This window comes from Setaria viridis, chromosome 7, assembly GCF_005286985.2.
Source record: "Setaria viridis chromosome 7, Setaria_viridis_v4.0, whole genome shotgun sequence".
NCBI classification, from domain to species: domain Eukaryota; kingdom Viridiplantae; phylum Streptophyta; class Magnoliopsida; order Poales; family Poaceae; genus Setaria; species Setaria viridis.
The window spans coordinates 28,177,955-28,205,179 of record NC_048269.2 but is presented as its reverse complement, the minus strand read 5'-3'; the positions used below and the strand labels follow the sequence as shown (position 1 = coordinate 28,205,179).

The following is a 27,225-nucleotide window of genomic DNA, read 5'->3' as shown; positions in this document are numbered from 1 at the left end:
TAACAAATAGATGAAGAAATGGTTGTATATTTTGGTCACTTGTAAAGTACACCTTCGCAAACACACTTCGATTTAGAAACATATAATTTGATTCTCTTCTATCTAAGAAAATCCACATATATTCTATTTTTGGAAGGGGGTGGAAGCCTTATGTGATACTACCAGGGTTGTAGGAATGCTTAAAAATCCAGTTTTACAAAACCGTCCATGAAAATCGAGCAAGTTATTTTCAAAGGTATGAGGCAACAAAGGTTATCTCCTTTAAATCCATTACATTGCCTACCCGGCGAAATGCCAAGGAATGACGAAACAAGTTTCAACGTAGCATGACCTAGCCTACCTAGTGACTCCAAGTATTCAATATAGCCGAAGACATGAAACCTTGAAAAATATTGGTTGTCCACCACTCAAATCGTGGTGAGTAATCCATCACCTCAAATGAGCTCAAGAATATGGAGTTCTTAATTTTTCTCATCCCATTGTTTTAGTTTTATTGGTCTATGCCTTCGTATGGAGTTGCAATATTATTTTACCATCCAAGGGATAGATACAATAGGGTCGAATTAGATTTAACACCCTTATTAAAAGTTTTTTAATTCTGCCAGTGACTCACTGGCACTATCATTTCATTGTCGTCTAGTAAGGATTCTTTCCAGCCTTGTGGGTCCAATTTTATAGGATTGCGACAAAGACGTTGAAGAAGATTAAGCACGACAATTGAGCTAGAATACAACTTTGATGAACTATGTCGACACATAGGTGGCCTGCGCCCCAAAGAGCTTTCTGTGGCATAGTGATGGATCCGACAACTTGGTGTTTGCTGAGCATATGGCAAACATGCTATGTTGGCAAAATGAAGTGATTGGCTAACACAATAAGCCAATGTCGCGCTAACGACAAATATTCTATATTGTAGTCAACGCGGAATGGTGGTGTAACCAGATGATCCAATGCCACGCTTACGATAAAAAATTATATACGTGCGTTCAAGGTGAGCGATTGCCTAGCACAGTGTGGCATTGGCTAAGCTTGGTAACTGCCGATGTTTGACGCCACACTAATACGTAGGCCATAGCATTGGTGAAGTTTAGTAACGTTTGTTGTTGGTGCCACGCTGATACATATACTTGGGTATTGGCTAAGCTCGGTAACAGTATCAATTTTTGATAATTCAAAATTATTTGTATGGTATGAAAGAAAAAACCTACAGAGTCTTGTATTGCTCAGCTAGACTGAGAGGCTGCAGGCAACACGCAACAGTCTTTTTATCTCGAGGTAATATAGTCTAGCAGTAGCAGCCATTCAACATTCATAAGGACTAACTAGCACGAGAAGAGGCTGCAAAAACCAAACCAAACAAACCGACTGACTGGCTGCAATCCGGCTGCCAGCGTCACAGCCTCGACGCACGCAAGGGAGAGGACGCAGCTTAAAAGGGAGGCTGCAGCTGCAGCGCAGCCGAGCGCACGAGGCCGCCATTCGCCCATTCCCTCCCTCCTCTCCCTCCACCGCGCCCGTGCCGCTTCTCTCCCTTCTCGCCGTGGAGATCCCATCCGACGGGAACGACGTGGATTCCTTCCTTCTTCCGCTGGTAAGTCGTCGTGTCGTTCCAGCTTTGCTTGCTTGGATGGATTCACCCATGACCTCTTGGGTCTAACTTGCAAGTGTGGCTTTTGTTCTGAACCAAATCCAAATCTTTCCCTTTCATCCTCTCCGTTTCAGCTCCATGGCTTGACTTTGGTCGTCGTCGCTGTTGTTCTTGGGCGCTCAAGATCGACACACAACTGGACACCATAGTAAGTCGTCCCACGCCATTTCTTTTTCTCTCTCTCTATCTCTTTCTGTTGTTTTCTCTCCCTTTTTTTTTTGCTGTTTTCTTGGCTGCATGCTTTGGTTACAACTTAAAGCCCACTCTACCCCCAGTTCAGGGTTGAGCCGGGGAAGCCGGGCATTTCGTGATTCTCTCTGGTTGGGTAATGGGTGGTGATACCTCCGATAATTTTTTAGATCGTTTTGGCCGATCGCGTTCGAGGAGGAAGACGCGGCCGGCAAACCGCTGGTGGTGCGGCGCGGGTGTGGCCGCCGCACACTGTTTGCACGGCGGGTAACTTCGCGGACGCTGCCGCCGCGGACACTCCCTAGCCTGTGGCTGTCAGTTACTACCTGGCTGTAAGTATCTCGCCGTCGCCGGCCGCGGAGTATGCTATAACTCCATCAATGCATATCCCTCTCCCTCTCCCCTCTCGTATTCAATTGTCACCTGGCCAAAGGACCCACATTCATTTCGTGGGTTTAAGGTTGGTTGGCATTGCAGGCAGAAGCCGGATACATCGATCGATCGATCGGGCAGATCCCTACAACATACTGCATCAGTAGGCTTGCACTAGTATAGTAGTATATCTGCATGTTCCTTTTTTCTTTGAGAAAAAAGTAGTATATCCGCATGCATGTTTTAAGGTTCAACGGACTGAAAAACGTTTCAAAATTCAAGTTTTTTTTTTCTAAAAAAGAGGGGAAGTCCTAAAACCGCTGGTAGTAGATCTTAGCCAGGTCCCACCCTGCAGCCAGTCGACGATCCTCGCTCACTGGCCGGTAGGGCGCTTTAACGGGGCCCGGGCCGGGCCGGCTGGCCGGCGACTGGCAGCGGAGGAGATCAATAAAGTCCAGGCAATACGTTGATCTCGGGGACGAGCGCGGGACCCAGCACCATAGACTGCGACTGAGACTGTCGACGCCACCTCGTGCGGCGAGCGCCTTGCTGCTGCTGTTGGTGTCGCTTGGAGTCTTCCCCATACCCGCCTGTCCAGCGTGGTGCTTGCCTGGCCCTTGAACTCTTGGGGCACCCCGCGCCCGCGTACAGGCAGGCAAGGCAAGGCCGCTAGATTACACGCGGGCATAAACAAAACATCAGAAGCTTCGCTGCCCGGCATCCACGCTGTGGAGTATTTAACCTGCCGCTGTTGTGCATCGTATACATGCAGGCGTGCATGCAGCCTCGCGGATGAGAAGCTACAGAAACAGTTGTTGCATCTGCCCATGGCCTGCATCGCATAGTGCCTCTACTGTTTCGGAACAGCGTGTGTGTAGGCTGATGATACACTGCCATCGGCATGGGTTGCTTGCTCGCTTCGCTTTCATTTGTTTATGCCCCTCGCGGTCGGTCGATATCTGATTCTGATCTGATCTGCCCCCGTTTAGCGCCGGCGGAACTGCATGCAAGCTCTGGTCCGGTCCCTAGCGCGGCCTAGCTCGCATCTGCACAGTTGGGGTTGCCTCCTGGACGGGACAAGGCTGATGCCTTTGCCGGTGCGTGACACACAGAGGCCTTGTCCACGCACAGGTGCGTGCAGTACTGCTCTCGGCTCGGCTTGAGGTCACCGTGCGTGGTCATCACTGGCCGGTGCTGTGTTAGCCTGTTACACTGTTGTGCTACTCAGTATAGTGATACAGTGATAGTGCGCAGTCACAGTACTTGTCGTTGTACTTCTACCTATGTGCAATGATCGATGCAAGCAGGGCAAGTTTGAATAGTAGTGTTGTGTTGCTAGACACACTGACATACAAATGGCCTGCATGCAGGTCCTGCGTGCTGCATTATAAGTATCATTCAGTATCTCTAGGACGCGCTAGTTTTTGTCTTGGTTCGAGTTTGACCATGGATCCATCAATTGCATGCATGCGTTCACCGTGAAGATTACGCGGACGCGTCTCTACAATTCCACTTCTACTGGCTGCATGGGCTATCTTCAGTTACTCCTCCTTTTGCTGTTTGCAGGCTGCAGCGCGATCGATCTACGGCCAGGAAAAACTACTGAGAGAGAGAGAGATAGAGCAGCGTGACTAGCAGTAGCGGCAACTGAAGATGCTGGCATGCATCGCGTGCTCCTCCAAGGGAGGCGGGGAGGACGGCTCCCGTGCCGCTGCCACGCCTAACGGCAAAGATGCCGTCAAGTCTCTCACCTCACAGGTACCCATCCTCTATCTATCAATCTCTTCTCTACTAGCTATGGTACATGGTTTTTTTTTATCTCAGCTATAGTACATGTTGCTGCTACCATACGTACGTGTAGCACAATACTGTTTTGAAACGCCTGCTGCTATCACGCTCTGTCACGAGCTATGCACACCGTGGCCTGCTGCGCACTGTGCTAACCTGCGGCTAGCTAGGAATTGCCCAAGCAAGCAGAAGCAGGTCAGGGCAGGCCACGGGACGCCGTGCGGCCGGCGCCGGGCCGTGTCGCGACCGAATTGAATTCCACCTAGTCCAACTCTACAGGGGAAGGCGCCGATACATCCAAAAGGGCGGGTGAGACGACAAGGGACGCCATCGCGACGACGACTCCCTGGCTGTCTTCTCTGCACGCATCCTAACTTGGCGCTAGCGTTCAGTGCCGAGTCGTAGGAGTAGTTCCGCCGCCCCACGCAGCCGCCATCAATTGAACGCCTACACGTCACCCTCAACCGTTCCGTTCCGGTCACGCGCCCAGCTACCTCGCCGTCGTCGTCTTCGAAGGTCCTCGATCCCACATGCATCGTCATTGTCCATGTCCCAGCAGTAGGCTGCAGCTGAGCCACGAGCTCCTGTGTCACGGCGCCAGCCTCTAGCTATCCACCTTTGTACGTACGTGTCACAGTACACTCGAAGCCAGATCGATGAGCTCTGAGTCTGACGGCATGCATGCCGCTGCCTGGACAGGGAGACCCCTGTGTTTGAACAGAGCAGCTGTTCTGTCAAGCTTTATTTGCTGCAGCGATATGACTGTTGCTAAACCATGCACGCCCAAAAGCGCAGCGCGAGATGAGGGTGACAGCGATCAATCCATCCCTATCCCTTTAACGCGGCCTAAGCAGGACGTGCTCACGGCGTCCCTCGCCTGCCTGCCTGCATGCCTGCCTCATCGGCAACCCAAGATAAAGCCGGTCACCGTCCCCTTGGCGCCTTTGCAGCTTGGTGCCAGCAGCCTTTGCCTACGCCGGATTTGAGTTCGCTCCCAAACATTCCCCTACGCTTTATTCACTAGCCAGTCCCGCGCCACCGGCGGCGATCGCTGGTCGCCGCGACCACTCATTCATTCCCTTTGCCCGAAAGGAAAAGGCCAGGGCCCAGGGCTATGCTGCGGGCCTGCCGCCACTGTGACGGCGCGCGCTGTGTGCGCCCCGCCCTGGAACTGGGGATCACGCCACGGCTGCCGTTTTCCCTCGTGGAAAGCCATGCCGCGGCCGTGTTCTTTTGTGTTTTCCTGTATCTGCTGCAACTTCAACGTAACCTGGGACTGGTGGGATTTGCTTTCGCTCTCGGCATTCGCTCGCCATCGAATAAAGCCCGGCGCCGCGTGGTCCTCGGCCTGCTGGCTACGCGACCCACCCCAGCCAGGGCCCGGCCGCCTGGGCCTCCCCCTGCCGGCCGGCCGGCCGCGCAGCCCGGGCCACGCAGACACGCAGCGCTGATCATGCCGCGCCGTGCCGCGGCGACCCAAGGCCGAGAAGGCATCTGTGATCTGCCGCTGTCTTTCCGGAGGCGCACGCAACGCACAGCACACATGCACGCGTTGCACAACTGCAGCGGCTCAGCACGCAGGAGGGGGGGCCATGGCCCATGGCCATTTGCTGCTGCGTGGCTGCCATTATGAGACGCGCCTTTGAGGCCGCAATCCTTGCATGCATGAGACTGTGGCACGGCATGGTTCCTTGTTGCAGACAAAAGGGTAAAGATTTGCTTGCTACCGTCCTGTGTGTCCCTAAGCTAGAGTGGTCCTCTGTCCCATTGGAATGCAGACTTGCAGTTCTATCTCTAATTCTCTATCTGTAGCCGTGTTCGGCCTAATCAGCGTGTACTGGTAGCTGCTTCGATTTAAGCGTGTGCGTTACGGGTATGCTTTGTTGAGTGCTCCATCATTAGCTAGGCGATAGCCATGTTACGAAGATATTAGTCAACAAGCATCCTTCTTGGTCATGTGCAAACCTCAAAAGCCGTACATACGTACGTACCTACCTACATACTCATGCAAGATTCGTTCAGTAGTAGGAGAACATTCCTTTTTAGGCTATGTTCTTAGCAATTCTACGTGTACTTAGGTCGATTAAGTTTGTTCTAAGTCAATCTTTTTTAATTTTGACTAAATTTGTAAAATTTCATCTACAGTATCAAATAAATTAAATACACTGTCATGACATATTTTATCTTAAATTCAATGAGAATAATTTGATGCGTTGTAGATGTTGCATTGATGTTTTTTTTTTCTATATACAGTTTGGTTAAAGTTAGAAGAAAGTTTGATTCAGAAAAAAAACTAAGACGATTTACATTTCAGAACTGGGTATATGTTTTTCACATATGTATACAGTGTACACTATACTTTGATACTTGATAGCTACTTATATGCTAGTTCGAGTCAGTGCTTACGTGAGTTACACTTATTCGCTGCTCTGACCCATGATATGGCTCTGTGAGACTCTGAGTGAGTGGTGGCTAACTCGGCTCGCACGATGCAATGTGCTGTCTTCAGCTCAAGGACATGGTGCTCCTCAAGTTCACCGGCTCCAGCAAGCATCATCACTACAAGGGGGCGGGCAGGACCCCGTCGTCGTTCAGGAGCGGTGGGGGTAGCTACCGCCGCCCCTACCCCGGCTTCATCGACGACACCAGCTTCACGCCGGCGGCGAGCAAGGTTCCCGGCGAGGACTATTACCCCAGGACCGGATTGGCAGCGGCAGGCGGCAAGGATACGTTGGACGTGACCAAGAGGCAAGTAGGCAAGAGCCCCGGCGGTAGCGGCTGGATCCCGAGCGCAGAGGGTGAGGCGGCCGCCGACGTCGCTGTGGAGGAGGCTGATGATGTGCCCAGGGAGTGGACGGCGCAGGTGGAGCCCGGCGTCCAGATCACCTTCGGCAGCATCCCCGGCGGCGGCAACGATCTCAAACGTATCCGCTTCAGGTGCTGTCGCTATAATTCTCATCACTGTTTAATTTCCTTGTTCGGCTTGCTGTGTGACCGGCATCAGGTGATCATCGATTCTTGCGACTAACTCGTAAGTGTCCTTGTTGCCGCGCCCTTTTGTGCCTGCGTGCGTGCGTATTCTTGCTGCGTATTCTTGCTGCGTGCGTGCGTAGCCGGGAGATGTTCAACAAGTGGGAGGCGCAGCGGTGGTGGGGCGAGAACTACGACCGCATCGTGGAGCTCTACAACGTGCTGACGTTCAGCGGCCGGCAGCAGGGGTGCTCCACCCCGATGTCCTCCGTCGACGACTCCGTGCTGGTCGGTACACGCGCGCATCCTTCGTTCACTTGAATTGATCATCGCAGCGCCATGTCAACGTGAAAAGTTGTTGCCGATGCACGCAGAGAGAGTCGTCCTACTCCCATGGCGGCTCGACGAGCAGGGGCAGCCCGATCACAACGGCGCTGCCTCCTCCACCTCCTCCTGCTCCGGCGGCGGCGAGCAAAGAGCCGATCGCCCGGAGCGCGTCGTGCAAGGGAACGCCGGGGTCCACGCCTGCGGCGCCGTACGCGGCCGCGCCGTCCACCAGGGCGGCGTACTACCCGTCCGCGGCCGTGCCCGACCCGTCGGACCACGTCTGGGCGCACCACTTCAACATGCTCAACTCCGCGGCGGCGGCTGCCGGCACGTCGGCGATGGGCGGCGGGGCGGCCTCGTTCTACGACCCGTCGCGCGCCACCACCTCGTCCCGGGACGAGGCCTCCGTGTCGCTCAGCAACGTGAGCGACCTGGAAGCGATGGAGTGGATCGAGGAGATCGAGCCGGGCGTGTGCCTCACCATCCGCGAGCTCGGCGACGGCTCCCGCGAGCTCCGCCGCATCCGTTTCAGGTATGCCACTGATCAGTAATCATGGACGACTTGCGAAAAATCATCATGGATTCGATCCTTCTTGATCGCACACCTCATGCATGTTTTCCGTTTGGTGTCGCATTGCAGCCGGGAGAGGTTCGGCGAGGAGAGGGCCAAGGTGTGGTGGGAGCAGAACAAACAGAGGATACAAGCGGAGTTTCTGTAGCGAGAGACGACAGAGAAATCAATGCAAAATTGCAGGCTCTGATGGGATAATCAAACGTGTTGGGGGGATATTAGATATTAGGGAGATAATACCGCTATACATGGCGAAAAGAGTGTGAAGGGTGAAAGAAACAGGTGATGCTACTTGGCTTTGGCTAAGCGTGTACATGGAGCTTCGTTGGTTCAACTTGGGTATCTAGGTGGATACGTGCTTACTCTCTCATTCAGTTACCTTGTTATGCAGATTTTGGTTCCTTCCGTCGGTTAAATTGGTTTAAACTTTGTCCATTTTCTTGCTTGGGTTTATGTAAGTAGTCCTCATTTTGTTGTGGGTGAAAATATATGATGGCAGATGGTGATGGGGTTTCTGAGTAATGCAGGAATGTAGATGTTCATGTTCTCTAAACTCTAGAGCACGGTTAGGATTCAATAAGATGAATGAAGTACCGATTTGAAGGGAAATTGGGATAAGGATGTACAGAGGCAACGACTGACTCGTGAAGTCGTGATATTGGCAGTTCAAGGCTTCAAGCCAATCCGGTTGACAGTCCTCACGGCAACTTGAACAAACTTGGACTCATTAGAACAGAAGTGGGAGATGTCACATTGTCCTGATTGATTTGAAGTCAGCATGTTTTTTTGTGCTTCGAGCCAATCCTCTGTGAGGAACGGAGTGGATCTAGAGGGGAGGAGGAGGGTTACATAGGAGGGAGAGAACTTGGGCTAGGGTTGGAAGGGGAATGGAAGCGAGGAGAAAGAAAAGAAGGGAGGGAGGAGGGGCGTCGCATAGGAGGGAGAGAACTTGGGCTAGGGTTGGAAGGGGAAAGGAAGTGAGGAGAAAGAAAAGAAGGGAGCGCCGACACGGTATGTATAAGATCGAGTCACACCAAAGCATGTGACGCGACTCAGCATCGCAACGTTAGCGTTCAGGTTGTCCTCCCCGCGCGCTGTGCCGGTGTGGAGGGCCGGTCGCATCATATGCTTTGGCGCGACCGCCATATTAATCACGCCGCGGCTTTTGACGCGACCAGAAGGACCACTTCTTGTAAATATTAGTTGGTATATTTTTTTTAACTTTAGATTAAAAAGGGTTAGAATAAAAAATTTCAAAGATTAAAGGAGAAATGTCCGTCCAGCGAGACATACGCTATGTGGGCATGCTAGCCCATTCCACCTACGGCCCAAAATACTCTTGCAAGTCGCAGCCACCAAAGCCCAAGTAAACCACAGGTCCACAGTGGCTGTCCTCTCTACCAACCGTCCCCTCCCCACAACCTCCCCCATCGCCGGCGTCCGGCGATCGCCGGCATCCGAGGATGGATCATCCGTCCACGTGATGGATCCGCCAGCACCCTCGCCGCGGCCCCCTGTGGTCGAGGGGGCACAACCAGAGGAGCGGAGCCAGCGGCGACCTAGGTCTGCTCTCCGTGGCGCCCTCGGGGTGGCCTTCCCCATCGCGGCCTCGTTCCTCTTCTCCTTCCTCGTCGGGCTCGCTGGGCTCGCGCTTGGTGGCCTCTCATCCACTGCATCCGTCTCCATGCCCTCCACCTGCCGCATCCTCTCCACTGGTGAGTCGCTACTCCATTCCCGATTTATTTCATCGATTGATGGTCAGATGTTTTGCTTTTTTGTGAGAATTTCTAGGATTTCTCTCTTTTTCTAGAGTGTCCACCTAGGAATCCTAGGTGGCTTCACCTGGAGGCTTCAAAAGGAGCCTCCAATTAGTAATAGTAAGATAGCTGCAGCTTTTAGTGATTTGTTAAGGTTGGTGAAATTAATACCACAGATTAGCTGCTCTGGTGATAAGCTCCAAGATCTAACTGCAAGTTCAAACCTAGCCTATTTTGTGATGTACATAATGTTTTATCATTCGTCTGATTTCACACAGTTCAGATGGTGTGAACTTGCTATGTTAGCTTGTGAATTGTGATGCACGACTAGTATCCTTCTATTAAATTTTGATAAATTTCATTGTACCACATCTAGTATGCTTATAATGTGCTTGCTTAGCCTTTCAATTGTTTAGATTAAATTTTTACTCTTGATATATATCTACTATTTGTGCTTGATGTGTTTGCTGGTACTACATTGTAGGCGTTGACATCAGGTCATCAAAAGTTTGTGAGCTTGGATTATTGAACTATAGAGCTAAGCATGTCTTTTACCCATCGAGTAAGAGAAGATTCCGCTGCCATGATGACTACTACTGGGCTTCAGTTTTCCAGGTGAGAATTTGTGCTATAATGTACTTCCATGGACTATGTTGCATCTCCAGTCAACCTTCTAAAAATGCCAAAGCTGTGATTGACTAAATTTTACACGTTGAGTCTAATGTTAACTGGGTATAGTTAAGACCATTACCGCACTCAGTTCCTCTAGATTTAGCCTGTACAGTACTCTATTTTGTTAACTAGGTTTATATGTTATGCATACTTTCTAATTTGCTTAAAAAGCTTGAAAATACGCAGAAAAAGGCAAAATTTCTTTACATGTTGACATTTTGTGCACCAATTTTCAGTTTTGCATAGCCTGTTTCATGTTTTATCATGGTTTTAATATTCATGAAGGCTTGTGGAATGTGTTTAGTTGACCTGTTTTCATTTGTGTTGTGGATTGGATTGTAGGTTGAATACACAGAATATTTTTCTGGCCAACTATCTTATGCTGTGGCAGAGACCCCGAAGGAGGCTCTTCCTCATAATTGTCGACCTGATTTTGGTGCTGCATGGTCGACAACATCAAAGTTCAAGGTATTTTACTATGAGTTATCTAGTTCCTTGTAACATGTAGTATCTACTTCCTATGTCCTAAAACATCATAAGTTCTTTAATGATTTCTCCTGTTTTTATGCAAATCTTCAATTATTCTACCACCTTTTGCTTGTATCATGTTCAGCTGTCAACTGTCATTTCCTCAGTGTTGTTTCTTGACCTCCTTCATTTGTAGGTCAATGAATCGTACAGCTGCAGATATACACTAGGTAGTAACAAGGCTGATATTCACTCGGACAAGCTATTCAATTGTTCTGCTGAGGAACCTTCAACAAGGGAGATTCTCAAAAGGATACTTACACTGTGAGTATTATGCTCTCCGAAAATCTTGCTTGTCAGCTACTTGGCACTGCAACATATGACAATATTGAGCTAATCTAAATACCACCCAATGAAACTTAGATAGCTAGAATCGTGTAATCTGTTGCTAGATTATTGTGTGGATTTCTTCCTGGTTCTTTTCTAATTTGTTACTTGATGAGATAGACAAAGTCAGTTATGTCCGTACTGCACTTTCAATATATTTTAAATGATACTAGCAACTTATTTATGTTCTTTCTAGACCTACACTAATTACTTTCACATATGTATTATTACAAAATGGTTACTTGTTCTCATTTAGATGGATACTGCATTTGTTTTCCATTTCCTTTTGCTGACTTTCCATAACAATATTACAGGTTTTCAAAGTCATACACGTCAGAAGATTTCAGTTCAGAACGAATGCTTGGATATGTAGCAGCAGGTGTTGTGCTTGGCATGTTGAGTTCGATGATCATTACCATCTTATTTAGAGGCTTCTTTGGATTATTGCTTGCTGCCGCCAGGTGGGCCGTGAGGAAGCATAGCATCAGGGTATTTGCTAGCGGGCTGAAGCGTGCCTGCCTTCTTGTCGCATATGTATCTGCTGTTGGTTGGATTACCTTGCAGTATAGCAAATTTATTGGATTGAAAGAACTGTTGTCGGATTCTGAACTCATGGAGAGGTTCTTCTGAACTGTAGATGTATGCCCTTGTATATTGTACTTGTAATACCACTCGGTTCTCAAGGAAGAGGTCTTTTCGGTTGACCTTGAACCAATCCTCTGTTGTAGTGCTGTGCTAGGATGTGCATGCCAGGAACGCTGCTGCTATGTCGCAGACACGTCTTGCATGCCACAGTTTATCAAGGATAGCTAGCTAAAGTCACGGATGATGCATCTTTTTCCGTTGGAGAATGGAAAGAATTGTATGCTGCAAACTGCTGGGAATGATTCCACTTGAATACTTGATTACCAATTCTGAATAGACTTTGCTCGACCTTTTGGCCTTTTCTGATTTGGCCGGCGTTCCTAATGTTCTGATATGGAGTTGCTCTGTTGGAATGTTCGAGGACTTAACCAACAGGCTCAGGTCATTGCAAATACTTTCTGTCACATAGCGTGTTTACAAGAAACAAAGCTACATGAAGTTAGCTCCCACTGCGCATCATATCTGGGCGGCTACAGAATGGCTGGATACGCTTACAAGCCGGCCACATGGGTACTTGGCAATAGAGGAGGCCTACTGCTCCTCTGGAACGACAACTATGTTGAAGTTTCAGAAGTAACGATTGGGAAATTTCACCTCTCAGCGACGATAACACTTCATGAATGTGGCACTTCCTTCCGCCTTTCCAATGTCTATGGCCCATCGAGATACAACCGCAAAATCGCGTTCCTACAAGAGATGAGATCCATAACTCCAACAAGGGGAACAAAATGGTTGATTTTAGGAGATTTCAACCTAATCTACAAGGCCACAGACCAAGAACAATTCCAACCTTAACCGGCAACTGATGGCGCAATTCCGTGAAGCGCTGAGTGACTGCGAACTACAAGAGCTACATTTGCAGAACAGAAAGTTCACCTGGAGCAACGAGCAACAAAATCCAACTCTTGTTAAATTAGACCGCCTCTTCGGTAACGCGGAATGGGATGCCTGCTTTGGCCTTCACGCTCTATCCACGACGCACTCGGATCATTGCCCTCTACTTCTTACAAACCAAAACGGACCGCGAAGACCGCGTACTTTCAAATTTGAAAATTATTGGCCCAAGATGCCACGCTTCATCGAGACCGTCCAGTCCGTCTGGAACGCACCTACTGACCACCATGAACCTTACCGGCTCTACCACAACCTTGGTGCTGTGGCGACGAGCCTAAGAGAATGGAGTAAGAGCTTCTGCTCGGATGCAAAGATGCAACTGTTAATGGCTTCAGACATCATTATGAGGCTCGGCATGGCGCAAGAACACAGAGCACTTTCCCCTGCTGAAATCAACCTAAGGCATAAGCTACAACGTAGAGTGTTGGGATGGGCTGTGGTTGAAAGAGCCAGGAAAAGGCAAGAATCGCGGATAACAAATCTCAAGCTGGGGGACGCAAACACAAAAATTTTCCACCGTAAAGTAAATGCTAGAAGGCGAAGGAACCGCATACAAAGGCTCAAGCAAGGAGCTGGCTGGGCTTTAAAGCATGAGGAGAAAGCCATGCTGATACAGGATCACTTCGAAAAGGTCATGAGTAGGCCAAATCAGCGCAGCATTGATCTTGACTGGGACAAGCTGCCGCTGCCACAAGTTGAGTTGCAAGGATTGGGGGATCCTTTCACTGAGGAGGAGCTCAAGCATGCCGTTTTTGCTCACCCGGCAGACAAAGCACCCGGTCCGGATGGCTTTACATGGGCGTCTTCAGGAATTGCTCGAAAATAATTAAGCATGATGTTTTGGAGGCGGCAAATGCTTTTCACAATCTGCGGATAACAAGCCTCTCCATTATTAACACGGCAAACATCGCCCTCCTGCCAAAGAAAGATGGGGCGGAGTCAATAGCTGACTTTCGACCAAATCAGTATGATCCATTCCCATAAAGATCATCACAAAGGCCCTGGCTCTCAGGCTAGCCCCACACATGAAGGACATTATCTCGCCGACGCAAAGCGCGTTCATCAAGCGTCGAAGCATACATGACAACTTTCTAACAGTTTGCAACATGGCAAGGCGCTCTCACCGAAACAGAATACCGGCCCTTTTTTTTAAGCTCGACATTGCTAAAGCTTTTGACTCCGTAAGATTGGATTACCTACTAATCCTGATGCAGCGATTGGGCTTTCCCGCACGGTGGAGTGACTGGATAGCCGTGCTACTTTCAACTTCCTCATCCAGGGTACTTCTCAATGGAATCCCAAATGCACCAATCAACCATGGTAGGGGTCTACGGCAGGGGACCCGCTATCTCCACTTCTATTCGTCATAGCCATTGAACCATTGCGAAACCTTCTAGCATTGGCAACCGAGCAAGGCCTCATAAGCAAGCTGCGAGGGCGGAGTCTCAACATTAGAGTCTCAATGTACGCGGACGACACAGCAACCTTTATGAACCCATGGAAGACCTCGACGCTCTAACCACTCTACTGCGTAGCTTTGGTGACCCCATCCGATGCGGCGGGATTGATCTCGATCATGTGCTTAGTGGCATGCCAGCTCTACGGGCTCATTTCCCAACGAAATATTTGGGCTTGCCGTTGACCACGGGGCGGCTGAGACGCGTCCACTTTCAACCGATCATAGACAAGGCAATTGGCAAGCTTACAGCATGGAATGCACGAAACATTGCACCAGCAGGGCGTCTCACTTTGGCCAAAACAGTTCTCACCTCTCAACCAATTTACCTTCTCACCGCCCTGAACGCTCCCAAGGAAGTACCGGAGGAAATCGACGCAAAACGCATAAGGTTTTTTTGGCAGGTGCGGCAGCTCTCACGGGTGGCAAATGCAAGGTGAACTGGACTCGTTCTGCGCGACCAAAAGGCTTGGGGTCTGGGAATCCTCAATTTGAAAAGATTTGCGAGAAGCCTCCGGCTGTGCTGGCTGTGGCAAGAGTGGAAAGCGCCGGATAAAACATAGATAGGGTCAGAAACCCCATGCACTAGAACTGATAAACTCCTCTTCGCTGCAGCCACGACCATAAGTATGGCGACGGAGAAAAAAATTCCTTCTGGAATAGTGGATGGATTCATGGGCAGAGGCCGGCTGACTTGGCGCCACACCTGTTCGTAATATCGAAGAAGAAAACTAGAACATTGAAAGCGGCCTTAATGAACCAAAACTGGATCAGGGATCTAAACATCCAGCATGAAAGTTTCTCGGTGCACCACCTTGAGGAGTTCATCGCGCTTTGGCATGCGGTCCAGGACATCGAGCTGTCCCCAGGGATCATGGATGACATTCAATGGAAATTCAGCATAGATGGGAACTACTCGGCAAAGTCAGCATACAATTTCCTTGGTTCGGCAGCAACAAGTTTTGACATGCTAGTATGGAAAGTGTGGGCACCAACTAGCTGCAAAATCTTTTCATGGCTAGTGCTGCAGAATAGGTTGTGGACCGCAGATAGATTACAAGCGAGGCAATGGCCAAACCAAACAACATGCCTACTATGTCGCCAGTCGTCGGAAACAGTCCTACATCTATTTGCGCAATGCAGATTCACGAAGAGGGTTTGGACGAATATTTCGGAAAGGATGGCCATCCCGGCTCTGCAGCCGGCGGACGGGACGATGCCGGACAACCTACAGGACTGGTGGACGGCCATGGTGAGTAGGCCGTGCAACTCGAGGAAAGGCTTCCGTTCACTGATCATGCTGATCTCGTGGATAATCTGGAAGGAGTGGAAGGAGAGAAATGTAAGGATTTTCAACCACAAAGAGTCTACCGTTGCCACAATACGCTACAAAATTAAGGATGAGTTAAACAACTGGATGATAGCGGGCGCTAAGCACATATCATCTCTGGCTGGATCTAAGAGATGTTTTAGAATTGTTTTTTCTCTAAATCTTTGTTTAGAGTGTTTAGTTTGTAATCCCTCCCATCTGAGAGCTCCTTCTTTTTAATATAATTGGCAGCTCTCCTGCCGGTTCATTTAAAAAAAAAAATATTCTGCTTCGCACCAGCTGCATCTTATGTTCCTACAGTGTTTCGTTGCTAAGTTCATCAAGCATATGCATAGCTAGCTAACGTCACAGATAATCATAATTTGAGCTGAATTCATTTTTGTTCATTGACGAGGGACCCTCCTCGGTAGACATTGACGAAGGATTTAGTGGCGAGGAAGAGTACAGAGCTGCCGTAAAGGCGTAAAGCGCCTCCTACACCAGGTCGCGCACCTCACTTTTCCGGAACAGTACCCTCCTCCTCTCCCTTCCGCCGTGCCGCTTCTCTTCCCCACCAGGTGGTTTGAGACCGAGGGGAATGGAAGCCTGTCCGCGACGACGAGGCAGCCGTCGCCGTCGCCGTCGCCGGACCTGGAGGGGGAGCCATCAGCGATCGGGGGAGCGCGGAGGATGCCGGGCGCCAAGGAGGGCTATTTTGCGAAATGTCAGGTTACATAGGGGGTTTTCTGATAATACTTGGATCGCAGCTATTAATCACGAACCAAATTAGGGTATATGTAAATATATGGATCGCGATTATTGATCGCGATAGAGGGTTTTCTGAAAAATGCTACGACCTCGCCAAAGCCGGCTCCGGCCACCGCGAACCCCACCCCGGCGCTCAGAGCAGACCGCCTCCATGACCCACCGACCCGGAGCATCCGCTCGCCTTGACATCCTCATATCCCCCGCACTCAAACGAGAACAAGGTAGGAGACGAGATGGAGGCGGAGGCGAGAACGGATAGCCACAGCGTCGCCGCCCTCATGGTCTGATTCGCCTTCAACCATGTCCGGTAAGCACCATCTCCCCCTCCCTCCGGCCTCCCGTCTCCTCTGTGTTGTTCATCTATGGCCATAGCCACCCAGCCACCTGCTCTGTTTGTCAAGTCCTTCGGCGTGTATAATTTGCAGAGTTGTAGTGGTGCCAGTTCTGCTCAAGTGATCATTATAGTCCACATGATTTTCCGAGAGCAGGAAATGAAATAATTTACGATGCTTATTTTCCAGCATCCGAACTATGATTCTCATCCTGTCGTGTGTCCAAGTCTTTGAACCGCCATGGCAATGACACGGTTCTGCTGTAATCAGAGCTGTTTCTGTCTTTGCTCCATGCACATTTTGGACCATACAGATCCTAGGGTGCATAATTTGAATTGCCTAATTCTTACATGTTTTAGCAAACCTGAAAACTGAACTTGATTTTGCTACAGAGAAGTGAATTTCGAAATCGTTATTGTGGATGGTGAAGTCCGGATGGAGCTCAAGACCATTGCAATAACTGCTGAAAAGTGTTCAAGCCATATTTGTAAACTTAAAGAAAACAACCTAATAAGAACTCAAACTGTAGATAACTATCTGAACCCTTCTGATTGGTAGTAGGATTCACCTAATCATTAGCAGGTGCTGGCTTTAGTTGACGCTCTAGCTCAAAAGGTATCAGCATTCAGCACCTAGTTTGAATTTTGAAAATTGCAGCCTAAAATCAGGCATGCTTTCAAATTCCAAGCACCATATGGTCCTAATATTGGACCTGTGAGGAACATCCGATGCATATATCCTTAATCAGGGATACACTGGTTTTCAAATTTTATTTATTGAACACGTTACTTCCATTACAATGACAAGCTTGGCAGTGCTAGCAAAGGACATAGTAACAAATTCAGAGAAGGCGTTGAGCCAGAATACATTACTCGAAGCCCCCAGCTGCATATCATGAGCAGCAGTGGCATCAGCAACATTCTTACAAGTTCAATAAAAAGACAGCTCACTAATACAAGCCTAATTTTCCCTTCACCCTCGCCAAATAGTACCCTGTGCACCGTCAGGTTGAAATTGTTGGCTGTAACATCCGGTTTCAGAACAGTTGCATCATCAGTTTCCAAATTACTCCCAGTTCTGCAGCTCTGGAGATCGCATGACTCATAGTGGTAGCTTCAATTTGGAGAGCACCATAAACATGGTAGAAACTGAGAGCTCCTGAACCCCCAGCAACAATTTGGGCTTCTTGATCACGCACAAACCCCCGGCCACCTGTATGATTGCTTTCTGAGTAAGCTCCATCAAAATTGATTTTAATAAAATATGGAGGCCAATGGCTCCATCTAAGAGCTCAGTCACTAGCAGGCTTATGAGGTGATGCAAAAAAAAAAATGCATACAGCTACTTAGAGTAAACTGAAATTCATCCACTGATTCAATTGTTTTCTTACTCTCCATTCACCAAAGCCATAATCATAACATGGTAATGACTTCGCGTTACCTTCAAGCTGCACAGTTCTGAAAACCGCTTCGCCACACTCCTCAAGCTGTAAGCAGGTGGATTCTTGAAGTACCGTTAGCCTTTTGACAATAGATACTACTCCAGTCTGGCACCATCATCGAACAAATCTCGCACAAGCAGGACATTTAGGATCCACTTCCAATTTTCCAAGCTCCTTCTTTTCCCCGACATTTGGCAATGGCATCCAAAACTAACTCAAAGCTTCTGCAGTGTACACTGACATCCAATCTGACCAACAACCGCTATCCGAACCAATTCTCTGTAGATCCACTGCTGAATGCCGTAATTCACATCAAGTATCTGGTGCTTCTGTAATGTATACAGAACAGCGAATAGTGTGAGTTATGCCCAATTGATGGGATCGTGGAAGGAGAAAGCTCACACTTGTGAAGGAGCATGGCTTACGTGCAACATGAGCATCAGTTCGATCGAATTCAGCCTGCGCAAATGGGCAGCAATTTGGTCAGGCGGAGTTTGGGATCCTCGATCCAGCCGTAAGATGAGGGGAACAGGGGTTAGGGCGAGGGGGCCGCTTACGGATTGCTCGGCGTGCCATGAGAGGTCTGCGGCGGCGGCGAGGTAGACTAGAGACGCCGTAGCCAGGTCGCCCACCGCCATCTTCCGGAACGGAACCTCTCGTCTTCCTTCTGCCGCGCCGCTTCTCTTCGTCACCGGGAAGAGACAACCCAGGAGGAGAAGAATCCTATCCTCAACGGCAAGGCAGCCGTCGCCGTCGCCGGACGGGGACCGGGATCCATCGGGGACGGGGAGGAGAGAGCGTGGACGACGCCAGCGCATTGGAGGACTATGTTGGAAAAAGTCATGGCCTGATAGGGGGTTAAAGTAAAATATTATGAATATTATTTACACAAACCCCCCTAATTTGGATCGCGATGGGACTTTGTGAAAAAGTGCCACGACCTCGCCAGTCGGCGTGGCTATGGCGGCTCCGGCCGCCGTGAACCCGCCCTGACGATCAGAGCAGATCGCCTCCAGGACCCATCCATACAGGGAATTCGCGCGATTCACAACCCCCCCGAGGCCCCAGCATTCGAGCGAGTAGAAGATAGCAGACGAAATGACGGCGGCGGCGAGCACGCAGGCAGCAGCACCGCGCCCACATACAATGGCCGCCTCAATGCCGTCGCTTGTTCACCAACCAACTTCATCTTCAAGGGCTTCAAGCACCTCCCGTAAGCACTACCTCTGCCTCCCCTCTCTGGCTGTCTCTCCTTGTTCACCAACCAACTTCCTCTTCATTGCGCCTTCCCTTTCTGTCGAGATCGTCTTCGGCAGACGTCCTCGTCGGATTTGAATTCGTTCGTTGGGAATTGCGATTCGTTTCTGCGTGCTCAAGCTGGGATCAAACGAATTCGAACATGACAAATTGTTCTGCCTGCGGCCATGCAGATCTAGTATGTTTGGAATACCTGACAAAAGTGCTCAGCATGTTTGGAATACCTGAGACATGAACTTCGCAGTAAAGTAGTAAACGACTGCTGCTGCATTCGTCAGAGAAAATTCTGTTGCTGCTACAGCCTGATTCTTTTTTCGGCCAAGCTAAATTCGTCTTATGGCATGTCTAGAATCCTTTAGAAGAGAGCAATTTCCTTGGAAAGAACACTGAATTTCCCAACCGATGAGAACGATTCCAATTTCCACCTGTTCTCGAATTCTCAGTAGACCTGCTTGAGCTTGACCGCCTTCTACTTCCATTTCTTTCCGATTGGATCCAGTGCACGTTTCCGTATCCGATCGCCATTTTTCCAGCCACGGCGAATGGTCAAGTCGCCGCCAGCCGGACGAGGACGACTAGTCCACGTTCACCTCACGGGCACTGACGGCCAGGACCCGTCCTCGCATAGCCCCGTGCTCGCCTCAACGGATGTGATTGGGAATGGGATCCAGCAGGCAGCAGCAGAAACCTCATCGCTCGCGTTGAGGTCAACCACGGCAAAACCAATCAAGAGTTCTCGCGAATGACCCTGGAAGCCGTCAAAGGTTCGCTCAGCTGGTCACGCGCACGCGCGCGCAGCCGTTGGTGGGTTGGTCTCTCTCTGTTGCTTGGTTGCTTCGGTCACGTCGCGTTCCTGCACGGGCACGGCACTTGGAGAGCACGGCTAGCCACCGCCCGCGACGGCGCTCCGTCCGGGAAGCATCCCGCCGGACCGGCCGCCCGGCCGAGCGCCCGAGGCCAAGACGCGCCTGTATAAAAAACCCCACCCCAACGGAAAGCATCATCGTCCTATGTTAACAGCAACCAGCCAACAAAACACATACAGATCAGCAGTCCCGAAACTCGCAGGGGAAAAAAAAAGGGATCTTTCGAGCGGCCTATTGTCCCACAGGGAAAGGAGTGGATCGTGATTAGTTGATCGCAAGCCATGAGCTCTCGCATGGCCGGGGCAGCGCTTCTGCGCCACCTGGGCCCGCGCCTGTTCGCGGCCGAGCCGGCCGTGTCCGGGCTCGCCGTGAGGGGCGTCATGCCCGCGGCGGCGAGAATCCTCCCCGCGCGGATGGCCAGCACGGCAGCGGAGGCCGCCAGAGAGGACGCCGGTGCGAAACACAACGGGAGCACAGGCGGCGGCGGCGGCGGCGGCGCCGAGAAGCCGGAGGAGGCAGCCGGCGGGCAGAGCAAGAAGGCCATCGTCAGCTACTGGGGCATCGACTCGCCGAAGCTCGTGAAGGCCGACGGCACGGAGTGGAAGTGGTCCTGCTTCAGGGTGAGCGCCGCGCATTATTCATTCTGCAACCACACTCTGTTTCATGACAACGCTTGCATTGCACATGATTTTAGCAATTGCGATCTCTAACAGCGTGTGACGACTCGTGCAGCCGTGGGACACGTACACGTCGGACACGTCGATCGACGTGAAGAAGCACCACGAGCCGACGACGCTCCCGGACAAGGCGGCGTACCTGATGGTCAAGTCGCTGCGGGTGCCCATGGACCTCTTCTTCCAGCGCCGGCACGCGAGCCACGCGCTGCTGCTGGAGACGGTGGCGGCCGTGCCGGGCATGGTGGGCGGCATGCTCCTCCACCTGCGCTCGCTCCGCCGCTTCGAGCACAGCGGCGGCTGGATCCGAGCGCTGCTGGAGGAGGCCGAGAACGAGCGGATGCACCTCATGACGTTCCTCGAGGTGACGCAACCGCGGTGGTGGGAGCGCGCGCTCGTGCTCGCGGCGCAGGGCGTCTTCTTCAACGCCTACTTCGTCGGGTACCTGCTCTCCCCCAAGTTCGCGCACCGCGTCGTCGGGTACCTCGAGGAGGAGGCAGTGCACTCGTACACAGAGTACCTCAAGGACCTCGAGGCCGGCGTCATCGACAACACGCCGGCGCCGGCCATCGCCATCGACTACTGGCGCCTCCCCGCCGACGCAAAGCTCAAGGACGTCGTCACCGTCGTGCGCGCCGACGAGGCGCACCACCGCGATGTCAACCACTTCGCATCGGTACGTACGATACACCATGTCGCCAAGAACATTTTCACTGTATGTGTTGAGCAACTATGAGCAGTTTGAACTGATTTAGTGGTTTGATACGTTTCGCAGGACATCCATTACCAGGGGATGAAGCTCAAGGACACGCCCGCGCCACTCAGCTATCACTAATCTATCTCGCTCATATCGTTCATGCAATATTTTGTGCTAGCCGAAGTTGCTTAGCAGATCAGGACTGGTTCCGCCCAACTGTACTTGTAAGTGAACCAGTTGGTTATATAGGTTGTACTTTGTACATATTTAAAGCTATTTAAAATAAAGAAAACATTATAAGAAACAATAACATCATTTGGTTCCGTCCTAAGCATTGGGAGCCAGCTATCTAGCGCACGGGAGCAAGTTCCGTGACAACAAACGATAACAAATACTTCATGATTCTGGCCTCGTAACTTTCTGTTTTTATAAACTTTCCCATAACTTTTCTCCTCCCCAACTTTCTATTTTTATAAACTTTTTCCATAAACCTTTTTCTCCATAAATTTTTACACTTAATTTTTAGAGTAAATTATAAGAAAGTTCTTTTTTTGGCAAAACACATTACAAACGCAGATGCTCCCATACACGCATGCGCCCTCAACCCTGTGAATACATGCACGCAACCCTACCCTATGAGCACCTCCGCGAGACTGAATCAGCAGATCTTCGAGATTGATGAAGGCATCATGACGCTTCTCTATCGACGGGCGCATACCACTGAAGGAATATCAAGGATTAAATTCTGAAATAAATTCAGAAAAATACGATCACTAGCGCCGAGTCGAGGACTCGAACTTTGGTGAGAAGGAACCTTACCTGCTGAGTTACGTCGGATCACAAATTATAAGAAATTTCTAATGAAGTTTCATATAATTTATCGAAGGTTGTTGTGTTATAGGATTCACCACAATTTTCCATTGTCCTCCTTCAGTCATCGCAACTGTCAATGACACCATCTAAATCATCTGTCTATGGCCACCTAATAGAACAAAAAGCACCATTGCCCCATTTTCTCTTTGTGATGACTCCACACCATGGTAGTAAGGTTGGTACTCGAGTTCACGGTTTCAAATTTCGTTTCCCCTTTTTTTGTCCACATCAAAATGAGCGAAATTCATGAAATTACGGCCGAAATTTGAGTTAAAAAGTGAGATCTTTCGGTGAACAGTAATTTCCATCATGAAAAAAGACCGAAATTTCAAGAAATTCATAAAATTTTGCCACTGCTCTAGTTAGCTCCAACCCTATCATCGTTGTTGTGGTGATGCCTTCAAACCATTATGATAATGTTGGTACTCGAGTAGTCGAGCTAACTCAAACCTTGCCATGCTCTTAGATGACAGCATCTTCGCCAGAGGCAAAGACAACGCACACAGAGATGATTATTGTAGATACCCTTGAAGGAACCAGGCGAAAGTTCAGAAGATGGACACATAAAGCTTACGCAAATGATACACCATAAAGAGTACCTAGACTTCATATAAATCATCTAGTCTTTCCTAAGACTAGATGATTTATATGATTTGTTCCTGCAATCCTGCATGTTGTAACCATTGCCTCAAAAAATATTCATCTGATGAGTGCCCAAGTGGTGAGAGTGACATCGTCCTTAATTCTGCACTCTAGCTCTAGGGCAGCTCCAGCAAGATAGGAGGATAATTGTGGCAAGTAGGGTCCTGGAAGTTTCTGGCTTATGCTTTGGGTACGCTTTTAATCACGTTCTGTATTGTTAGTGATTAGATTAAGGGTCCACTAATTAATTGTGGCAAGTAGCGGAAGGGTGTAGTACGCCTTCCTTGATCCACAAGACAAACAACACAGGTGAGAGCACGCCTCGCCAGTTTTGCTTTGCTTTCTTTCTTTACACCGTGGAGAGATTCTGTGAACAGAACATTATGCGTGTAAGCATAATGCCGGGTTCAAATCCTGAGGGACCAGTTGGCATTTGAGAGAAATCTTAAAGAAAATGTCGACCACATATAGAGAACTATCCAAACAAAGGTTTAAATTCAGTGCGTGTTTTAAAATATCCGTCTTTGAAATGAGCTAAAAAAGGCTTCTAGCCCTGAAGATTATGCTATACTACTGGTGGTGGTGTCTGTATTGCAATTTTTTTAGCGGAGGTCCGGAGGATTCTAGTATTGACCCATGACTTTATACTGGCACGGTGGCACATGCTTCATTGGGTAGCCACCCTATTCTTTTTTACGCGTCATAGAATTGTGATTGTTTACGTACAGTAGTCGCTGACCTTGTCGTTTACCTTGCGAGCAGTAGAATAGAAATACCCCGTCCCGCGCCACGACGCCCACCTGTCGTGCTCCGTTTGGCCGGTCAAATCATAGTAGCACCGGGCTGGATCGAGCTCGCCTCAGCGCGCAACCACCTCGCGCGCGGCGGCGCTGCTCGATCTGTCGGAGAAGCTTCACTGCCGGGTGATGGAGCCCAAGCGGCCAAGAGCCTCCCCTGCTCCCTTATAAAACCACTCCACAATCTAAGGATGTTTCGCTGTACCAGAACAGCAAAAGCACTAAGCCATCTGATCTCAACACAGCCACAAACACACTCACTGATAGTTTTGTTCCCGTTCCTTCACCGAAGATTTCTCGCGCCACTTGCCGGCCGGCTCTGAAGCAGGTTTTGTAGTTGCACAACCATGAGCTCCCGAATGGCCGGAGCCGCGCTCCTGCGCCACCTGGGTCCCCGCCTCTTCGCGGCCGAGCCGGTGTCCGGGCTCGCAGGGAGAGGGCTCGTGCCCGCGGCCGCCAGGATTCTCCCCGCGCGGATGTCCAGCACCGCCGCGGAGGCCGCCAAAGAACCAGCCGCGACGGAGCAGCACGGCGGCAGCACCAACAAGCCGAAGCCCGCGGCGCCAGATGGGCAGGACAGCAAGAAGGGCATCGTCAGCTACTGGGGCATCGAGCCGCGGAAGCTCGCGAAGGAGGACGGCACGGAGTGGAGGTGGTTCTGCTTCAGGGTGAGCAGAGCAGAGCACTGACCAACCAACGCATTTTTTTACTGAAACCACGCACGATTTTCTCGGTGCACGCCTTCCGATTTGTGATCTGAGTATCTGACACTGATATCGTTTGCTGTTGGTTGATGTGCATGTGCAGCCATGGGACACGTACAGAGCCGACACGTCGATCGACATGAAGAAGCACCACGAGCCGAGGGCGCTTCCCGACAAGCTGGCCTACTTGCTGGTCCGGTCGCTGATCGTGCCCAAGCAGCTCTTCTTCCAGCGGCGGCACGCGAGCCACGCGCTGCTCCTGGAGACGGTGGCCGCCGTGCCGGGCATGGTGGGCGGCATGCTCCTCCACCTGCGCTCGCTCCGCCGCTTCGAGCACAGCGGCGGCTGGATCCGGGCGCTGCTGGAGGAGGCCGAGAACGAGCGCATGCACCTCATGACGTTCCTGGAGGTCGCGCAGCCGCGGTGGTGGGAGCGCGCGCTCGTGCTCGCCGCGCAGGGCGTCTACTTCAACGCCTACTTCGTCGCCTACCTCGCGTCGCCCAAGTTCGCGCACCGCTTCGTCGGCTACCTCGAGGAGGAGGCCGTGCACTCGTACACCGAGTACCTCAAGGACCTCGAGGCCGGCCTCATCGAGAACACGCCGGCGCCGGCCATCGCCATCGACTACTGGCGCCTCCCCGCCGACGCCAGGCTCAAGGACGTCGTCACCGTCGTGCGCGCCGACGAGGCGCACCACCGCGACGTCAACCACTTCGCGTCGGTACGTGCATATTCCTCTGCAGCTTGCAAGGATTTCCACCTGCTCTGTGAACAAACTTGACCAATCTCATCAGCTAATTAACCGGTTCGTCTTGATGGATACGTCGTGCAGGACATCCATTACCAGGGGATGAAGCTGAAGGACACGCCTGCGCCGCTCGGGTACCACTGATCGGTCGACATGGCCTGCTCGATTCAGCAATGCTCGACATTACCTGCTACCCCTCGGACGCCTTGTTTGGGATCATTTTGTCTGCATGGTTTACGCGTAAATGATCAGTATTTGCATAGTTTGTGCCACACATTCGAGTCCGATTTACCACCTATACGCGAATGAGTTGGTTGTGTCTGTATGTAATCTGTCAGTCTGTACATATTAACGAGAGACATTTGTAAGTAAGAATTATTCTTCAGTACGAGTAGTTGAAATATGCCCTGCATTGCAAGTAGCACACGTTTATTATTTACAGGGATACGTCTGAATGAACTAGATTGGTGTACTCCCATCTCTCCACCTCCAAACCTATTGCTGTGCCTTTGCTTAATTGAGGTTTATATTACCTAACCTCCAAATCTAAAATACTTTGATGCTAGACACGGTGATACCCAACTGATTCATTAAATAAATGTTAGACACGGTGGTACCCAACTGATTCATTAAATAAATGTTGTTGGTCAAAGTTTCATAAAGGAGCCAATGATGTCATCTATTTAAAAATATAAGGGGGTAAATTTGAGGAACAAAAATTGAGTTGAGTTTTCTTAGCAAACGAGAAAAATCAACGGATAGAGCAAGCTATGAAAGTTATCCTTGACACCAAACTACCGTCAAATTAGGGGATCCACAAGTCAAACCAAATAGTTTAGTTGAACCAAACCATAGCGTGAGTAGTCATGCTACCATTATCAGGGAGATACAAATAAAAACTCGATTGGCTGGGGAAAGACCACCCCACGTTATTGTACTTAAAAAAACTTCAGCTCAGTCGGTCGAGAAAATCTCCGAACCCCTCAACTTCCCTTTATAGGGTTTATAGGGTCGACCTAGCCAACCACGACAACTACCCCTAGTAGGAGGACCCAAACCAACCATAGATGCAACACGCCGGCACCCTACCACTATTTTTTTCGGGTTGCTAGCGAGGGAGTTTTTTTTTCTAATTTTGCTACCACCAGGATTTGAACCCTATTTGGAGCCTGTTTGGAGCACTCCACTTCAGAAAAAATAGATTTGCTCCACCAACTCCACTTTTCTCCAGTTCTATTCGACTAACTCCAGAAAAAATATAGGAGCTGATCAACATGTTTGACAAACAATGTGACTCCAGCTCTAAAAATTATAGATTTGGTAGGAATAATCTTTCTTAAACATGTGAATGGGATCCACATGTCAGCCTCTGCATTTTTATCCCTTCTTTTCACCTCCTCTCTGCTCGCGCTCGCCAGCATCGATTGCAGCTACGCTCTCACTCTGCCCATGCGATTCCATCCGTCCTTTCCTCCTCTGCTCGAATCGATCCAAGAGAAAGATCAAGCCCGGGGCAAATTTAGGTGCTCGAATCGATCCAAGAGCAAGATTAACCATGCCAAAACGAAGGGCTGTTACGCTCCCAAAGCAATTGGCTATCTGATTATTATCCCCTTCTATCAATAAAAAGCCTCGAACGGTAAATCATTCCGGCAACAACCGCAGCATCATCATCGCGTACTCATCTGGGCAGCAAGCAGGGCGAAGGTAGAGTGTCCTTAGGGTGCTAATGCACCCCCAAAAAAAAAAGAAAAATCAGTGATTAGGTTTAAAATTTCACCATATGTGCACCCTCCAAAATTTGATTCTGCATCCACAAGGCAAGCGCACCCCTTCAATTTGCTCTAGGCTGGGATTGCATATTTGCATCTGCAGGTGCACCGTGCATGAAAGGTGGCTGGCGATGGATGAGCTGTGCGTGGTGCATATTTGCATCTAGGCAGCAAGAGCATGCATGCAACACGGAGGAAGGA

The 27,225-nt window shown here is 50.1% G+C and overlaps 4 protein-coding genes and 1 long non-coding RNA gene across 7 annotated transcripts; 4 read left to right on the top strand and 1 right to left on the bottom strand.

Moving 5' to 3' along the window:
• The first annotated feature begins 1,352 nt into the window (after positions 1-1,352).
• LOC117862681 (protein Brevis radix-like 2) lies at positions 1,353-8,387 on the top strand. Of its 2 annotated transcripts, XM_034746181.2 has the most exons (8): positions 1,353-1,591; positions 1,723-1,796; positions 2,008-2,169; positions 3,776-3,967; positions 6,507-6,934; positions 7,111-7,255; positions 7,342-7,826; positions 7,935-8,387. In XM_034746181.2, the coding sequence occupies exons 4-8, from the start codon at positions 3,863-3,865 to the stop codon at positions 8,011-8,013; spliced, it is 1,242 nt and encodes a 413-aa protein (XP_034602072.1). In that variant the 5' UTR covers positions 1,353-1,591; positions 1,723-1,796; positions 2,008-2,169; positions 3,776-3,862; the 3' UTR covers positions 8,014-8,387. The 2 variants fall into 2 exon arrangements, with proteins under 2 accessions (XP_034602072.1, XP_034602073.1); XM_034746182.2 differs by lacking the exon at positions 2,008-2,169.
• An 837-nt stretch (positions 8,388-9,224) lies between these two features.
• On the top strand, positions 9,225-12,100 carry LOC117862523 (uncharacterized). The gene is made up of 5 exons (XM_034746014.2): positions 9,225-9,580; positions 10,107-10,237; positions 10,637-10,762; positions 10,959-11,086; positions 11,464-12,100. The coding sequence occupies exons 1-5, from the start codon at positions 9,349-9,351 to the stop codon at positions 11,777-11,779; spliced, it is 933 nt and encodes a 310-aa protein (XP_034601905.1). The 5' UTR covers positions 9,225-9,348; the 3' UTR covers positions 11,780-12,100.
• A 5,293-nt stretch (positions 12,101-17,393) lies between these two features.
• On the bottom strand, positions 17,394-18,691 carry LOC117865588 (uncharacterized). Its single transcript, XR_004642569.2, has 4 exons — positions 18,552-18,691; positions 18,420-18,453; positions 17,994-18,323; positions 17,394-17,765 (listed from the first exon to the last, which is right to left on the bottom strand). It is a non-coding gene; the product is annotated as an uncharacterized lncRNA (long non-coding RNA).
• A 1,342-nt stretch (positions 18,692-20,033) lies between these two features.
• LOC117865586 (ubiquinol oxidase 1b, mitochondrial) lies at positions 20,034-22,935 on the top strand. 2 transcript variants are annotated; one of them, XR_004642568.2, is made up of 4 exons: positions 20,034-20,737; positions 20,850-21,467; positions 21,567-21,712; positions 22,828-22,935. XR_004642568.2 is itself a non-coding variant. In XM_034749808.2 (3 exons), exons 1-3 carry the CDS (start codon positions 20,399-20,401, stop codon positions 21,624-21,626), a joined length of 1,017 nt encoding a protein of 338 aa, XP_034605699.1. In that variant the 5' UTR covers positions 20,034-20,398; the 3' UTR covers positions 21,627-21,811. The 2 variants fall into 2 exon arrangements, 1 of the variants encoding a protein (XP_034605699.1); XM_034749808.2 differs by lacking the exon at positions 22,828-22,935 and having other exon boundaries at positions 21,567-21,811.
• A 30-nt stretch (positions 22,936-22,965) lies between these two features.
• On the top strand, positions 22,966-25,724 carry LOC117865587 (ubiquinol oxidase 1b, mitochondrial). The gene is made up of 3 exons (XM_034749809.2): positions 22,966-24,468; positions 24,608-25,225; positions 25,337-25,724. The coding sequence occupies exons 1-3, from the start codon at positions 24,148-24,150 to the stop codon at positions 25,394-25,396; spliced, it is 999 nt and encodes a 332-aa protein (XP_034605700.1). The 5' UTR covers positions 22,966-24,147; the 3' UTR covers positions 25,397-25,724.
• The last annotated feature ends 1,501 nt before the right edge of the window (positions 25,725-27,225 follow it).

Excerpts from the sequence above, each read along its gene's own strand:
- LOC117862523 (XM_034746014.2), top strand. The coding sequence starts at position 9,349 with ATGGATCCGCCAGCACCCTCGCCGCGGCCCCCTGTGGTCGAGGGGGCA. Across the intron at positions 10,238-10,636 it reads ACTGGGCTTCAGTTTTCCAG|GTTGAATACACAGAATATTT; the intron begins GTGAGAATTTGT and ends ATTGGATTGTAG. Across the intron at positions 11,087-11,463 it reads CTCAAAAGGATACTTACACT|GTTTTCAAAGTCATACACGT; the intron begins GTGAGTATTATG and ends ACAATATTACAG.
- LOC117865587 (XM_034749809.2), top strand. The coding sequence starts at position 24,148 with ATGAGCTCCCGAATGGCCGGAGCCGCGCTCCTGCGCCACCTGGGTCCC. Across the intron at positions 24,469-24,607 it reads GGAGGTGGTTCTGCTTCAGG|CCATGGGACACGTACAGAGC; the intron begins GTGAGCAGAGCA and ends GTGCATGTGCAG. Across the intron at positions 25,226-25,336 it reads ACGTCAACCACTTCGCGTCG|GACATCCATTACCAGGGGAT; the intron begins GTACGTGCATAT and ends TACGTCGTGCAG.
- LOC117862681 (XM_034746182.2), top strand. The coding sequence starts at position 3,863 with ATGCTGGCATGCATCGCGTGCTCCTCCAAGGGAGGCGGGGAGGACGGC. Across the intron at positions 6,935-7,110 it reads CTCAAACGTATCCGCTTCAG|CCGGGAGATGTTCAACAAGT; the intron begins GTGCTGTCGCTA and ends GTGCGTGCGTAG. Across the intron at positions 7,256-7,341 it reads CCGTCGACGACTCCGTGCTG|AGAGAGTCGTCCTACTCCCA; the intron begins GTCGGTACACGC and ends CGATGCACGCAG.
- LOC117865586 (XM_034749808.2), top strand. The coding sequence starts at position 20,399 with ATGAGCTCTCGCATGGCCGGGGCAGCGCTTCTGCGCCACCTGGGCCCG. Across the intron at positions 20,738-20,849 it reads GGAAGTGGTCCTGCTTCAGG|CCGTGGGACACGTACACGTC; the intron begins GTGAGCGCCGCG and ends CGACTCGTGCAG. Across the intron at positions 21,468-21,566 it reads ATGTCAACCACTTCGCATCG|GACATCCATTACCAGGGGAT; the intron begins GTACGTACGATA and ends TACGTTTCGCAG.